Genomic DNA, 17,499 nt, shown 5'->3' on the forward strand with positions numbered 1-17,499 from the left:
ATGCAAGGGAAGATAATCCCGGAGCTGTTCGTTGTGCTTAAGGCCGTAAAGGTAGAAATCAAGAAGGAGCATCAAGTGTTGATGGTTAACAAGAGCACTGGTTTCAAGGAAGGGCAAGGGCAAGAAGGGAAACTTCTTGAATGGCAAGCCAGTTGCCGCTCCAGTGAAGAAACCCAAGAACCCAAACCCGAGACAAAGTGTTTCTATTAGGGGAATGGTCACTGGTAGCAAAACTGCCTCAAATACTTGGTAGATAAGAAGGTTGTCAACTTCAACAATAGTATATTTGATATATGTGTGTTATTGATGTGTACCTTACTAGTACTCCTAGTAGCACCTGGGTATTAGATACCGGTTCAGTTGCTAATATTGGTAACTCAAAACAAAAGCTACGGAATTAACGGAGACTAGCTAAGGGCGAGGTGACGATGTGTGTTGGAAGTGTTTCCAAGGTTGATGTGATCACCATCGCATGCCCCGCTACCTTCGGGATTAGTGTTGAACCTAGATAAATGTTGTTTGCATTGGTGTCTGCGTTGAGCATGAACATGATTAGATCATGTTTATTACAATACGATTATTCATAAGTCAGAGAATAATGGTTATTCTGTTTACATGAATAATACCTTCTATGGTCATGCACCCAATGTGAATGGTTTATTGAATCCCGGTCGTAGTTATACACATGCTCATAACATTGATGCCAAAAGATGTAGAGTTGATAATTATAGTACCACTTTCATGTGGCACTGCCGCTTAGGTCATATTGGTGTAAAGCGCATGAAAGAACCTCCATGCTAATGGACTTTTGAAGTCACTTGATTTTGAATCACTTGACACATGCGAACCATGCCTCTTTGGCAAGATGACTAAAACCCCGTTCTTTGGAACAATGGAACGGGCAAGTGACTTGTTGGAAATCATACATGCTGATGTGTGCGGTCCGATGAGTGTTGACGCGCGCGGTGGATATCATTATTTTCTCACCTTCACCGGTGAATTGAATAGATATGGGTATATTTACTTAATGAAGCATAAGTCTGAAATGTTTGAAAAGTTCAAGCAATTTCAGAGTGAAGTTGAGAATCATCGTAACAAGAAGATCAAGTTCCTTCGATCTGATCAAAGGGAAAGTATTTGAGTTATGAGTTTGGCAATCACTAAAGACAAGGTGGAACCGTTTCACAGTTGACGCCGCCTGGAACACCATAGCATGATGGTGTGTCCGAACGTCGTAATCGAACCTTATTGGATATGGTGTATGATGTCTCTTACCAATCTACTGCTATTTTTGGGGGTTATGCATTAAAGACAATTACATTCACTTTAAATAGGGCACCATCTAAGTCCGTGGAGATGACATCGTATGAACTATGGTTTGGCAAGAAACCAAAATTGTTGTTTCTTAAGGTTTGGGGCTACGATGCTTATGTCGATAGGCTTCGGTCGGAAAAGCTCGAACCCAAACCGGAAAATTGTATCTTCATAGAATACCCAAATAAGATGATTGGGTATACCTTCTATCTCAGATCTGAGGGCAAAGTGTTTGTCGCTAAGAACATGTCCTTTCTCGAGAAAGAGTTTCTCTCGAAAGAATTGAGTGGGAGGAAGACAGAACTTGATGAGGTTGTTGAACCTTCACTTCAACCAGAGAGTAGCGCATCACAGAAAGATGTTTCTGTGGCACTTACGTCAGTTGAGGAGAAAGCTAATGATGATGATCATGAAGCTTCAGATCAAATTACTATCAAACATCATAGGTCGACAAGGGTGTGTACAACTTCTAAGTGGTAACCCTGTCTTAAAGGTCATGTTGTTGGACAACGATGAACCTATGAGCTATGAAGAAGCGATGGTGGGCCCGGATTCCAACAAATGGCTGGAAGCCATGAAATCCGAGATAGGATCCATGTATGAGAACAAAGTATGGACTTTGGTGGACTTTCTCGATGATCGGCAAGCCATTGAGAATAAATGGATCTTTAATAAGAAGACAGACGCTGATGGTAATGTCACCATTTATGAAGCTCGACTTGTCTCACAGAAGTTTTCGACAAGTTCAAGGAGTTGTCTGTGATGAGACTTTTCTCAATCATAGCGATGCTAAAGTCTGTTAAAATTGTGTTAGCAGTTGCTGCATTTTTCATTTACGAAATCTGGCAGATGGATGTCAAAACAAAGTTCCCTTGACGGTCTCCGTGAGGAAAGGCTGTATGTGATACCACCAGAAGTTTTTGTCGATCCTAAGGATGCTAAAAGGTATGCAAATTCCAGCGATCCTACTATGGATTGGAGCAAGCATCTCGGAGTTGGAACATACGCTTTGATGAGGCGATCAAAGCATTTGGGTTTATAAAAAGTTTGCAAGAAACTTGTATTTGCAAGAAAGTGAGTGGGAGCACTACAACATTTTTGATAGGTATATATGGATGACATATTGTTGATCGGAAATGATGTAGAATTTCTAGAAAGCATAAAGGGTTGTTTGAATGTAGTTTTTCAAAGGAAGACCTGTGTAAAGCTGCTTACATGTTGGGTATCAAGATCTATAGAGATAGATCAAGACGCCTGATAAGACTTTCACAGAGCACATACCTTGACATGATCTTGAAGGAGTTCAAGATGGATCAGTCAAAGAAGGAGTTCTTGCCTGAGTTGTAAGGTGTGAAGTTAAGACTTGAAGCTCGACCATGGCAGAAGAAAGAGAAAGGACGAAAGTCGTCCCCTAGGCCTTAGCCATAGGCTCTATACGATATGGCATGCTGTGTACCGCGATGTGCCTTGCCACGTGTCTGGCAAGGGGGTATAAGAGTGATCCAGGAGTGGATCATTGGACAACGGTCTAAATTGTCCTTAGGAATAAGGAAATGTTTCTCAGTTATGGAGGTGATAAATAGTTCGGCGTAAAGGGTTACGTCGATGCAAGCTTTAACACCTATCCGGATGACTCTGAGTAGCAAACCGGATACGTATAGTGGAGCAACCATTTGGAATAGCTCCAAGTGGAGCATAGTAGCAACATCTACAATATGAAATCAAGATTTGCGAAGAACACACGGATCTGAATGTTGCAGACCTGTTGACTGACACTTCTCTCGTAAGCATAACATGATCAAACCCTAGAACTCATTGAGTGTTAATCACATGGTGATGTGAACTAGATTATTGACTCTAGTAAACTCTTGGGTGTTAATCACATGGCGATGTGAACTAGATTATTGACTCTAGTAAACTCTTCGGGTGTTAGTCACATGGCGATGTGAACTATGAGTGTTAATCACATAATAATGTGAACTAGATTATTGACTCTAGTGCAAGTGGGAGATGTTGGAAATATGCCCTAGAGGCAATAATAAAATGTTTATTATTATATTTCCTTGTTCATGATAATTGTCTATTGTTCATGCTATAATTGTATTAACCGGAAACCATAATACATGTGTGAATACATAGATCGTAATATGTCCCTAGTAAGCCTCTAGTTGACTAGCTCGTTGGTCAATAGATGGTCATGGTCTCCTGACCATGGACATTGGATGTCATTGATAACGGGATCACATCATTAGGAGAATGATGTGATGGACAAGACCCAATCTTAAGCGTAGCACAAGATCGTGTAGTTCGTTTGCTAAAGCTTTTCTAATGCCAAACATCATTTCCTTAGACCATGAGATTGTGCAACTCCCGGATAGTATAGGAATGCCTTGGGTCTACCAAACGTCACAACATAGCTGGGTGGCTATAAAGGTGCACTACAGATATCTCCAAAAGTGTCTATTGGGTTGGCACGAATCGAGACTGGGATTTGTCACTCCGTATGACGGAGAGGTATCTCTGGGCCCACTCAGTAATGCATCATCATAATGAGTTCAATGTGACTAAGGAGTTAGCCACATGATCATGCGTTACGGAACGAGTAAAGAGACTTGCCATTAACAAGATTGAACGAGGTACGGGGATACCGACGATCGACTCTCGGGCAAGTAACATACCGATAGACAAAAGGAATTGTATACGGGATTGATTGAATCCCCAATATCGTGGTTCATCCGATGAGGTCATCGTGGAACATGTGGGAGCCAATATGTGTATCCAGATCCCGCTATTGGTTATTGGCCGGAGAGATGTCTCGGTCATGTCTGCATGGTTCCCGAACCCGTAGGGTCTACACACTTAAGGTTCGGTGATGCTAGAGTTGTTATGGGAAATAGTATGTGGTTACCGAAGGTTGTTCAGAGTCCCGGGTGAGATCTCGGACATGACGAGGAGTTCCGGAATGGTCCGAAGGTGAAGATCGATATATTGGACGAAGGGTATTGGAGTCTGGAATTGTTCCAGGGGTACCGGGTGACGACCAGCGTGTCCGAAAGGGGTTTCGGAGGCCCCGGCAAGCGTTGGGGGGCCTTATGGGCCAAGGGGAGGGGGCACATCAGCCCACTAAGGGGCTTAGCGCCCCTCCCACCCCATCTCACGTAACCTGGAGAGATGGGGGCGCCTCCCCTAGGGCAGCCACCCCTCCCGGCTTTGGAGGCAAGTTTCCTAAGGGTGGGGGCGCCCAAACCCATCTAGGGTTTCCCCTGTGGCCGCCGCCCCTACCCTAGGGAAACCCTAGGGTGCCTCCTCCTTCCCCGTCCCCCCTATATATAGTGAGGGAGAGAGAGGGCAGCCGCACCCTTCCCCTGGCGCAGCTCCTCCCCCTCTCCTACACCTCCTCCTCCTCCGTAGCGCTTGGCGAAGCCCTGCCGGAGAACCACGAGCTCCATCACCACCACGCCGTCGTACTGTCGGAGTTCTCCCTCAACTTCTCCTCTCCCCTTGCTGGATCAAGAAGGAGGAGACGTTCCCGGGCTGTACGTGTGTTGAACGCGGAGGCGCCGTTGTTCGGCGATTAGATCGGAATTGACCGTGATCTGAATCGCTGCGTGTACGAATCCACCAACCGCGTTCTTGTAACGCTTCCGCTTAGCGATCTTCAAGGGTATGAAGATGCACTCCCTCTCTCTCATTGCTAGTATCTCCTAGATTGATCTTGGTGACACGTAGATTTTTTTTTAAATTATTGCTATGTTCTCCAACACTGACATGATACTAGAGTGCATGAGAAGCTTGATAACAACAACAGGCTCTCAGCCATGACTAACACACTCTGATGTGCGACGTTAGGGGCGACAAGCGGGTCACGACTAGCGATATGATGCGTCCAACCGATGCCATGTAGAAAAGGAGACTGGCGACCGTAGAAGGCAGAAAGTTAAACACACCTAACCATTGCACGAGTAATGTGCAAAAGACCCACCTAACTGTTAGGCATGACAGGAAGGGGGACCAGATGTGCAAATAAGTTCTCTCGTGGGCCAGTGGTGCGCTTAAGTCCAAAAGATGCCATTTAGGAGAATAAGTACTCCTACTATAGTCGCATGTTGTGTTACCATGGATCAATATTTTCTACATTTACGCCACCACGCCTCTGGAGAAGAGACACCTACGACCGGGAACATCGTCCAGACCAGGAAGGGAGACCCCCCCCCCCCAGGATGAGTGATGCTTACTAGACCCTGGTGCACACATGTAGGGGTGCAGCGTATGCATCAGCGATGTCCACGATATCAAAAGGTAAACAAATCATTGTTAATTTGATAATTGTGGTAATGCAAAAACAATCAACACGGATGGTCATAGACTTCGCGGACGCGTCGGCCTACATTCGTACACGCAGGTGACCGAGAGGGAATGTTTCTTTTTGGGTTCCAACTATACCAAGGCATCTCCAATGCAGACCCTCAAATCTCTTGTATCCGTCTAAATTGAGCGGTCTAGACTCCACAAGCCATCCAATGGTGTCCTGCATCCGTCCGCGGACTAGTCTGGACTTACCCTTTCTTGCAAATCGAAACCAAACTAGCGGGGCTTTGCGGGAGTTCGGACACCAGCAACGTATAATTCTAACACCTATGGCCCACCCAAAACTGAGTTGCAGCCAACGCTTTTGGAGCTGGCCGCATTGTATTGCGGCCACTTGAAGCAACTCATCGGATGGTGGCCAAGTGATGTGGAAATCTCCGAGCAAGTAAATTTTGATATGTGTTGATCATTGGCTGGATATGCAACTTGTTGGCCGTATGTGCTCTATTGGTCATTTGGCCAGATCAGACATGCAACTTGTTGATAATGTTTTACTTTGTAGCATTATCGTGCGTGCAATTTGTTCTTGAAGTTATAGAAGAAGAACTTTGTCGTCATGCACTCTTTGTTGAAGTTGAATGGACAACCCACGTGGAATGTATTCATTGTCAACTCCGCCAAGACCGCCGGCATGGGCACCGAGGAAGAAACGGGTGATCCAACTGACCCAACAAAAGGGCCGACAATGAAGGTTAGAAGAGGGTTCTAGAGAAAGAAATGAGAGGAGGAGAAGGCAAAGCGAGAAGGGGTGGCGGCCAAGATGACAGAGAGGTTCGAGAAAATCTTGGCGAAGAAGGAGGAGGTATGTGTCAAGCACTTCGGCATCAAGAAGGCATGTAAGGACGAGAGGTTAACATGTTGAAGGTGGCGATCGAGAAGAAGCTCAAGCTTTTAGAGAAGAATGTCATACTTGAAGAGAAGAAGTTTGAGATTGCATCCGCTTCGGAGGAGGCGAAGATGTTGACCTTAAAGACGAGGGATTTGGATGACGATGTAAGGATGACCGTGCAATCCGTCTGCCATATGACGTTGAAGCGCACTAAGGATCAGCCGAGAAGGCGGCAGTGGTAGGGTGAGTGTGGAGGCTCGGATTGGTGGTCTGGTAAGGCAGAAATCAATATTTTCTTTTTTGCATGGGCTGCCGGACTAGTATTTTTCTGCGATCAGGCATGTGAAAACTATGCAAACTTGTCTTTTTTTGGTTGTGATCGGGCACTATATGGTCGGATTTGAGTTTTAAATTGGCCAGGTCTATTTTGAATGGCCGACTTCTACATCACGGTTCACGAAATGGTCCTTATTGATCCGCAACGTGTTTGACTTGGGGTCGGCGTTCGAGATGCACTAACCACAGGTTGGTTGGAGGCTATGCGTTAACGACGAGGCAAGTAGAGGTACTAACAAAAATAAGACGACTGAGACGACCGATTCAGCTGCAAACAAACATGCCGGGTAGCGCACGGAAGGCATGTAGGTTGGCCAAGCAACCTGCCGGCTGGTGTGACTAATAAATCAACATTATCTTGGATGCGACTGATTGAAATCAACTTTATCCTTGATGTGACTCATTCAAAGCATCATGATTGGGACACATAAAACTTTTTTAATCAGCATGAACAGAAATTAAAATTTAGCCAAACCTTGGCCATTTGGCACCTGCGTGCTAACCAGAGGCAAAGGGGATCGATCAACTAGGAGGTCGTGCATATACGTAGGTACTCTTGGACTTGTGATTCTACTTGTAATTACATCACGCCGGTCCATGGTCACATCGCTGGCTGCGCTCATTCCAGACCGCCGTCGTCGGAGCCCACGGCCCCCGCGCACCATGCCGCCGGCCACACAATAAAACCGAGCCGGAGGCCTTGCTGCGCGCGCGCGGCCGCGCCACTCAACGACGATTGCCGCTAGAACTAAACTAACATACAGCTCGTGTCCATTAGCTGGCACCGGGATAGCGAGCTACTCGAGGCGCAGCATGCGCCTGAGGTCGCGCGTGGCGGCGTCGTTGACGGCGGCCGCGGGCTTCTGGAGCGGGAACTGCGGCAGCGGCAGCGAGCTCGGCTCGGGGGACGCGGCGGAGAACGCTGGGCCGGCGTACACTTCCACCGCGGGACGCCTCGCCGGAGCGGCTGCAGACGTCACCTTCCCGTACGAGGAAGAAGAAGAAGAGGAAGGCCGCCCATGGTGTCTCCGGCCGGTCGTGGAGGCCGATGGAGGAGGAGACCTCCTGGCGGTGCCGGGGTTGCTGGGCCTCCGGTGCGCGGCGCGGATCCTCTGCGGCTGCGGGTGCAGGATGTTGTGCGGGCGGAGGATCTCGGTGGCCATATGAACGGGGATGGGCGATCGGAGAGAGGGGGAATGGGGAGTGGAGAACGCGGTTGACTGCTGTGTGGGAATGGAATGCGGGTGAGTGTGGGTATTGTAGGGGCGGGGGGAAGGAGAGGGGGGAGCGGGTGAAGTGAAGACGCGTTGTCTAATCGGCCGACGCGGTGTTGCGGTGGACTTGGACGACTTCCTCCCAGTTTCGGTCCTGCCACGGTAGGTTTGGTTGGTCCGCGCTTCGGTTGCATGTTCCCGCCGGCTTCGTAGGGTCGCTTTGTTGTTCCCTTTACAGGTTCCACGTTTTCCTTTACTCATAATTGATTTCTTACTAGTAGCTCACACCCAGAGGGGACGTGGACAATCTTCTGACAGAGCAAATGAAGCGAAATTTTGGAAATCTATCTGGTCGATCAAAGCTCCTCATAAGATGAAGATTGTGTTCTGGCGTTTCGCACATAATTGCTTGCCTTCCGGTGAACAACTTCTTCAGCGTCAGGTTCCAGCTCTAGCAAATCGTTGTTTCTATTGTATTGTAGACCAAAAAGTATCGAACACATCATCTTGTTCTGTCCCCCATGCTCATACCATCTGGGATGGCGTAAAATCTTCTTTCAATATTAATTTGTGCCGCTCTACCACACAGTGGCTATTTGACTTCCTTCACGGGTCTTCTGATCGGGAAGCCATCGTTCTTGCGGCAACGATATGGCACATATGGGAAGCCAGAAATGCAGCAAGAAATGGAGCTATTTATCACATCCACGTGTTTCTACTGCAAAGGTCCGTACTTATGTTGATACTAATGCATTTATACAATCCAATACCTATTAATAGACCTGAGACTCATGCTTCTAGCTCTTGTTGGTCCCCGCCACCGGCAGGTCCTGTTCTAGTTTCTTCTGATGCTGCTATTTTTGTTAATCTCAAGAAAGCTGTTTTGGGTGTGGTGGCTCTTGATCATGATGGAATTTGCCTCGTGGCATGTTCTGAATAATAAAACTGTCGATTTCTTTAGTCAAGACCGCAAGGGCCTGACACACCATCACACTGTGCTCGTGCCGTCCGCCGTCCGCCCTCCACACCCCCCCCCCCCCCCCCCCCGGTCATTTCGTCGTTGTCCTCGCGTCTAGCACCGCTAAGATCCAGCGGTCCACCACCCACCCCACCGGTGGCAGATCTGGATCGGAGTCCGCTCAGGCGATACCCAACCCACCTCCGATCTCCCGGACGCCAAGATGGAGGCTATCCCAGTGCGGTAGCAAACGATGGGCAGAAGCAGAGGTTTGACCTTGGAGTCTTCGTCCGCGACGTCCCTCTCAACGACGAAGGGGCTAGGTCCCGTCACTAACTCCTTTTTTCTTGAATATAAAATGGGTTTCCCTCTGGCTTCATCTTTATCACCAGCTCCTCCCCCCTGTAACATCTCTTCGCCTCTAAGCTTACGCTCCGCTTCGTCTTGGTGGCTTGTTTGACAATGATGATTCTTTTTATTTTATTTTTGAAAGAAATGCCTCCTCATGGTTTTTTTGTTTTGTGTGAAAGAAATACTACCTCTGTAACTTAACATAAAACTTTTTTTACGCTAAGGTAGTGAACCGGTTCATTTCATTTTACAAAATCATATTGCAATTCTTTTAATTTATATGCTAGACAGAAATTGGTTCTATGATTCAGAGAATAAAGGTAATTCAGGAGAAATCTGTGGACATGGTATGCACTTTGTCTTACTGGGAAACTCGATCCCTAATGGTGCGTGATGAGCGCCCGTCCATTCTAACGATAGTGATCTTAAATAAAGAGACAAGAAATATGTAAAATGATCTTACATAAGAGACGTTAAATATGTAAAATTTGTGGCAACTCGCCTGAATATTTATCAATGATCGATTGTTGGTTGGAGCTTGACTTTGATATGTACATAGGACATGTCCTCCTATTAGCTGTTTCCCCAATGATATTACACCTACCTTAGACATACTTCTACACCTACGATTAGACATACTTGACATGACACTAAGATATTGAAGCAAAATTCACACACACTAGAAGACGAAATGTGCATATCACCAAAACATGTTGAAAAACCATCAATACAAGATCACGGTCGCTGCTGTAGGAGGATTTGAGCCACATTCATCTACTACCCCTATAAAAGGAAGAAAGGGGCATATCCAAATAACACGAACCGTCTATTTACTAGATCCAAGGGTCTAAAATATCTTCGTGTTTAACGTAACAAGCTACGCTTAAGCCACGATCATTAACCCACACACCCTTTCGGAAAAAAAAACGTTGCGCACTACGCCCACACCCACAGGACCTCTCCGCTCCTCCTTCCTCCCACGCCGGCCGCAAGCGTCCCTCGCCGCCCCCGCCTCCCGCGCCGGCCGCACGCCTCCCCTCCCTCGCCGGCCTGCCTCCTGCGCCGGCCGCCGCCACTCGCATGCCGACGGTTGCTCCGGTCGCCGCCCCTACTCCTGAGGGCGCCGGGCGCCGAGAGGTCTAGGGAGTGGCCCATCGATGTCGTCCTCCTCTGCTTGGTGGCCTCCATGGATGCGGGAGACCAGGTCGCCAGATCCGTCACTGGCCGACCAAGGGTCCCCGAAGGACGGCGGCGGGAGCCTCGCCATCCACCTCCAACAGCCGCCCGACTATTCGGGAACGTAGTAGAAATTCAAAATTTTCCTACGTGTCACCAAGATCTATCTATGGAGAGACCAGCAACGAGGGGAAAGAGAGTGCATCTACGTACCCTTGTAGATCGCTAAGCGGAAGCGTTCAAGAGAACGGGGTTGATGGAGTCGTACTCGTCGTGATCCAAATAACCGGAGATCCTAGTGCCGAACGGACGGCACCTCCGCGTTCAACACACGTACAGCCCGGTGACGTCTCCCATGCCTTGATCCAGCAAGGAGAGAGGGAGAGGTTGAGGAAGACTCCATCCAGCAGCAGCACAACGGCGTGGTGGTGGTGGAGGAGCGTGGCAATCCTGCAGGGCTTCGCCAAGCACCGCGAGATATGAGGAGAAAGAGAGGGAGGGCTGCACCAATAGGCAGAGATCAGATCGCGTGTTATGGGCAGCCCCAGGCCTCACTATATATAGGGGAGAGGGAGGAGGGTGCGCCCCCTCTAGGGTTCCCACCCCTAGAGGGGCGGCAACCCTAGATGGGCCTTGGGGTGGCGGCCAAGGGAGGATTCCCTCCCCCCCAAGGCACCTAGGAGGTGCCTTCCCCTCCTAGGACTCTTTCTTTTAGGGTTTCCCCCACACTAGGCGCATGGGCCCTAGGGGAAAGTGGCGCCCCAGCCCACTTTGGGCTGGATCCCTTCCCACTTCAGCCCATGGGACCCTCCGGGATAGGTGGCCCCACCCGGTGGACCCCCGGGACCCTTCCGGTGGTCCCGGTACAATACCGGTGACCCCGAAACTTGTCCCGATGGCCGAAGTAGCACTTCATATATATAATTCTTTACCTCCAGACCATTCCGGAACTCCTCGTGACGTCCGGGATCTCATCCGGGACTCCGAACAACATTCGGTAACCACATACAAACTTCCTTTATAACCCTAGCGTCATCGAACCTTAAGTGTGTAGACCCTACGGGTTCGGGAGACATGCAGACATGACCGAGATGACTCTCCGGTCAATAACCAACAGTGGGATCTGGATACCCATGTTGGCTCCCACATGTTCCACGATGATCTCATCGGATGAACCACGATGTCAAGGACTTAATCAATCCCGTATACAATTCCCTTTGTCTAGCGGTATTGTACTTGCCCGAGATTCGATCGTCGGTATCCCGATACCTTGTTCAATCTTGTTACCGGCAAGTCTCTTTACTCGTTCCGTAACACATCATCCCGTGATCAACTCCTTGATCACATTGTGCACATTATGATGATGTCCTACCGAGTGGGCCCAGAGATACCTCTCCGTTTACACGGAGTGACAAATCCCAGTCTCGATTCGTGCCAACCCAACAGACACTTTCGGAGATACCTGTAGTGCACCTTTATAGTCACCCATTTACGTTGTGACGTTTGGTACACCCAAAGCATTCCTACGGTATCCGGGAGTTGCACAATCTCATGGTCTAAGGAAATGATACTTGACATTAGAAAAGCTTTAGCATACGAACTACACGATCTTTGTGCTAGGCTTAGGATTGGGTCTTGTCCATCACATCATTCTCCTAATGATGTGATCCCGTTATCAATGACATCCAATGTCCATGGTCAGGAAACCGTAACCATCTATTGATCAACGAGCTAGTCAACTAGAGGCTTACTAGGGACATGGTGTTGTCTATGTATCCACACATGTATCTGAGTTTCCTATCAATACAATTATAGCATGGATAATAAACGATTATCATGAACAAGGAAATATAATAATAACTAATTTATTATTGCCTCTAGGGCATATTTCCAACAGTCTCCCACTTGCACTAGAGTCAATAATCTAGTTCACATCGCCATGTGATTAACACTCACAGGTCGCATCGCCATGTGACCAACATCCAAGAGTTTACTAGAGTCAATAATCTAGTTCACATCACTATGTGATTAGCACTCAATGAGTTCTGGGTTTGATCATGTTGCTTGTGAGAGAGGTTTTAGTCAACGGGTCTGAACCTTTCAGATCCGTGTGTGCTTTACAAATCTCTATGTCATCTCCTAGATGTAGCTACCACGTTCTATTTGGAGCTATTCCAAATAACTGTTCTACTTGGAGCTATTCTAAATTGTTGCTCCATTATACATATCCGGTATCTCTACTCAGAGCTATCCGGATAGGTGTTAAACTTGCATCGACGTAACCCTTTACGACGAACTCTTTTACCACCTCCATAATCGAGAAAATTCCTTAGTCCACTAGTTACTAAGGATAACCTTGACCGCTGTCCTGTGATCCATTCTTGGATCACTCTTGTACCCCTTGACTGACTCATGGCAAGGCACACTTCAGGTGCGGTACACAGCATAGTATACTGTAGAGCCTACGTCTTAAGCATAGGGGACGACCTTCGTCCTTTCTCTCTATTCTGCCATGGTCGAGCTTTAAGTCTTAACTTCATACCTTACAACTCAGGCAAGAACTCCTTCTTTGACTGATCCATCTTGAACACCTTCAAGATCATATCAAGGTATGTGCTCATTTGAAAGTACCATTAAACGTTTTGATCTATCCTTATAGATCTTGATGCTCAATGCTCAAGTAGCTTAATCCAGGCTTTCCATTGACAAACACTTTCCAAATAACCCTATATGCTTTCCAGAAATTCTACGTCATTCTGATCAACAATATGTCAACAACATATACTCATCAGAAATTCTATAGTGCTCCCACTCATTTCTTTGGAAATACAAGTTTCTCATAAACTTTGTATAAACCCAAAATCTTTGATCATCTCATCAAAGCATACATTCCAACTCCGAGATGCTTACTCCAGTCCTTAGAAGGATTGCTGGAGCTTTGCATACTTATTAGCATCTTTCAGGATTGACAAAACCTTTCGGTCGTATCACATACAACCTTTCCTCAAGAAAGTCGTCGAGGAAACAATGGTTTTGACATCCTATCTGCAAGATTTCATAAATAATGCAGTAATCGCTAATATAATTCCAACAGACTCTTAGCATCGCTATGAGTGAGAAAGTCTCATCGTAGTCAACTCCTTGAACTTGTCAGAAAACATCTTACCGACAAGTCGAGCTTTCTTAATGGTGATACTTACCATCATTGTCCGTCTTCCTTTTAAAATCCATCTGTACTCAACAGCTTTACGACCATCGAGTCGTTCTGCCAAAGTCTACACTTTGTTTTCATACATGGATCCTCTCTCGGATTTTATGGCCTCGAGCCATTTATCGGAATTCGGGCCCACCATCGCTTCTCCATAGCTCGTAGGTTCATTGTTGTCTAGCAACATGACTTCCAAGACAGGATTACGTACCACTCTGAAGTAGTACGCATCCTTGTCGTCCTACAAGATTTGGGAGTGACTTGATCTGAAGTTTCATGATTGCTATCATAAGCTTCCACTTCAATTGGTGTAGGTGCCACAGGAACAACTTCCTATGCCCTGCCACACACTAGTTGAAGAGACGGTTCAGTAACCTCATCAAGTCTCTAGCATCCTCCCACTCAATTCTTTCGAGAGAAACTTTTCCTTGAGAAAGGACCCGATTCTAGAAACAATCCCTTATTGCTTTCGAATCTAAGACAGGAGGTATACCCAACTGTTTTGGGTGTCCTATGAAGATGCATTTATCCGCTTTGGGTTCGAGCTTATCAGCCTGAAACTTTGTCGCAGCCCCAAACTTTTAAGAAATGACAGCTTAGGTTTCTCTAAACCACGGTGTCATCTCATCGGAATTATGTGGTGCCCTATTTAAAGTGAATATGGTTGTCTCTAATGCCTAACCCATAAATTATTGTGGTAATTCGATAAGAGACATCATGGTATGCATTATATCCAATATGGTGCAGTTATGATGTTCGGACACACCATCACACTATGGTGTTCCAGGCTGTATCAGTTGTGAAACAATTTCCACAATGTCTTAATTCTGTGCCAAACTCGTAATTCAGATATTCATCTCTATGATCATATCATAGATATTTTATCCTCTTGTCACGACGATCTTTCAACTTCACCCTGAAATTACTTGAACCTTTCAATAATTCAGACTCGTGATTCATCAAGTAAATATACTCAACATCTACTCAAATCAGCTGTGAAGTAAGAACATAACAATATCCACTACACGCCTCAGCACTCATTGGACTGCACACATCAAAATGTATTACTTCCAACAAGTTGCTTTCTGGTTCCATTTTACTGAAACCGAGGCTTTCAGTCATCTTGCCCATGTGGTATGATTTGCATGTCTCAAGTGACTCAAAATCAAGTGAGTCCAAAGATCCATCAACATGGAGCTTCTTCATGCGTTTTGTACCGATATGACTTACGTGGCAGTGCCACAAGTAGGTGGTACTATCATTACTATCTTTTGGCATGAACATGTGTATCACTACGATCGAGATTCAATAAACCATTCATTTTAGGTGTAAGACCATTGTAGGTATTATTCAAATAAACAGAGTAACCATTATTCTTCTTAAATGAATAACTGTATTGCGATAGTCATAATCCAATCATGTCTATGCTCAACGCAAACACCAATCTCGATGGTAGAGGGAGCGTGCGATGCTTGATCATATCAACATTGGAAACACTTCCAACACATATCGTCAGCTCACCTTTAGCTAGTCTCCGTTTATTCCGTAGCTTTTATTTCGAGTTACTAACACTTAGCAACCGAACCGGTATCTAATACCCTGGTGCTACTAGGAGTACTAGTAAAGTACACATTAACATAATGTATATCCAATATACTTCTATCGACCTTGCCAGCCTTCTTATCTACCAAGTATCTAGGGTAATTCTGCTCCAGTGGCTGTTCCCTTTATTACAGAAGCACTTAGTCTCGGGTTTGGGTTCAACCTTGGGTTTCTTCACTAGAGCAGCAGCTTAATTGCCGTTTCATGAAGTATCCCTTCGTGCCCTTGCCCTTCTTGAAACCAGTGGTTTCACCAACCATCAACAATTGATGCTCCTTCTTAATTTCTACTTTTGTGGTGTCAAACATCGCGAATATCTCAAGGATCATCATACATGTCCCTGATATATTATAGTTCATCACGAAGCTCTAGCAGCTTGGTGGTAATGACTTTAGAGAAACATCACTGTCTCATCTGGAAGATCAAATCCCACTCGATTCAAGCGATTGTTGTACTCATACAATCTGAGCACATGCTCAACGATTGAGCTTTTCTCCTTAGTTTGCAGGCTTAGGAAACTTGTCAGAGGTCTCATACCTCTTGACGTGGGCACTAAACTGAAATCCCAATTTCAGTCCTCGAAACATCTCATATGTTCCGCGACGTTTCGAAATCGTCTATGGTGCCTCAACTCTAAACCGTTTAACTGAACTATCACGTAGTTATCAAAACGTGTATGTCAGATGTTCGCAACATCCACAGACGACGTTCGAGGTTCAACACACTGAGCGGTGCATTAAGGATACAAGCCTTCTATGAAGCAATGAGGACAATCCTCAGTTTACGGACCTAGTCCGCATAATTGCTACTATCAACTTTCAACTAAATTTTCTCTAGGAACATATCTAAACAGTAGAACTGAAGCGCGAGCTACGACATAATTTGTGAAGACCTTTTGACTATGTTCAGGATAATTAAGTTCATCTTATGAACTCCCACTCAGATAGACATCCCTCTAGTCATCTAAGTGATTACATGATCCGAGTTAACTAGGCCGTGTCCGATCATCACGTGAGACGGACTAGTCAGCATCGGTGAACATCTTCATGTTGATCGTATCTGCCATACGACTCATGCTCGACCTTTCGGTCTCTGTGTTCTGAGGCCATGTCTGTACATGCTAGGCTCGTCAAGTTAACCCTAAGTGTTTTGCATGTGTAAAACTGTCTTACACCCGTTGTATGTGAACGTAAGGATCTATCACACCCGATCATCACGTGGTGCTTCGAAACGACGAACTTTAGCAACGGTGCACAGTTAGGGGAGAACACTTCTTGAAATTGTTGTAAGGGATCATCTTATTTACTACCGTCGTTCTAAGTAAACAAGATGCAAAACATGATAAACATCAAATGCAATCAAATAATAATAGTGACATGATATGGCCATTATCACATAGCTCCTTTGATCTCCATCTTGGGGCTCCATGATCATCTTGTCACCGGCATGACACCATGATCTCCATCATCATGATCTCCATCATCGTGTCTCCATGAAGTTGCTCGCCAACTATTACTTCTACTACTATGGCTAACGCATTTAGCAATAAAGTAAAGTAATTTACATGGCGTTTCTCAATGACACGTAGGTCATACAAAAATAAAGACAACTCCTATGGCTCCTGCCGGTTGTCATATTCATCGACATGCAAGTCGTGATTCCTATTACAAGAACATGATCAATTTCATACATCACATATATCATTCATCACATCCTTTGGCCATATCACATCACATAGCATACCCTGCAAAAACAAGTTAGACGTCCTCTAATTGTTGTTTCCATGTTTTACGTGGCTGCTATGGGTTTCTAGAAAGAACGTTTCTTACCTACGCAAAAACCACAATGTGATATGCCAATTGCTATTTACCCTTCATAAGGACCCTTTTCATCGAATCCGATCCGACTAAAGTGGGAGAGACAGACACCCGCCAGCCACCTTATGCAACTAGTGCATGTTTGTCGGTGGAACCGGTCTCACGTAAGCATACGTGTAAGGTTGGTCCGGGCCGCTTCATCCCACGATGCCACCGAATCAAGATAGGACTAGTAACGGTAAGCATATTGAACAAAATCAACGCCCACAACTACTTTGTGTTCTACTCGTGCATAGAATCTACGCAATAGACCTAGCTCATGATGC

The 17,499-nt window shown here is 46.0% G+C and overlaps 1 protein-coding gene across 1 annotated transcript; it reads right to left on the reverse strand.

Annotated features, from left to right (window-relative positions):
* Window positions 1–7,219: 7,219 nt before the first annotated feature.
* Window positions 7,220–8,094, reverse strand: LOC123107242 (adenomatous polyposis coli protein 2). Its single transcript, XM_044529238.1, has one exon. The coding sequence runs from the start codon at window positions 8,008–8,010 to the stop codon at window positions 7,645–7,647; it is 366 nt and encodes a 121-aa protein (XP_044385173.1). The 5' UTR covers window positions 8,011–8,094; the 3' UTR covers window positions 7,220–7,644.
* Window positions 8,095–17,499: the final 9,405 nt, after the last annotated feature.

The sequence above is a fragment of the Triticum aestivum genome, chromosome 5A (assembly GCF_018294505.1).
Source record: "Triticum aestivum cultivar Chinese Spring chromosome 5A, IWGSC CS RefSeq v2.1, whole genome shotgun sequence".
Lineage (NCBI taxonomy): Eukaryota > Viridiplantae > Streptophyta > Magnoliopsida > Poales > Poaceae > Triticum > Triticum aestivum.

Bases quoted from the DNA above. Each gene is read 5' to 3' on its own strand.
- LOC123107242 (XM_044529238.1), bottom strand. From the start codon at position 8,010: ATGGCCACCGAGATCCTCCGCCCGCACAACATCCTGCACCCGCAGCCG.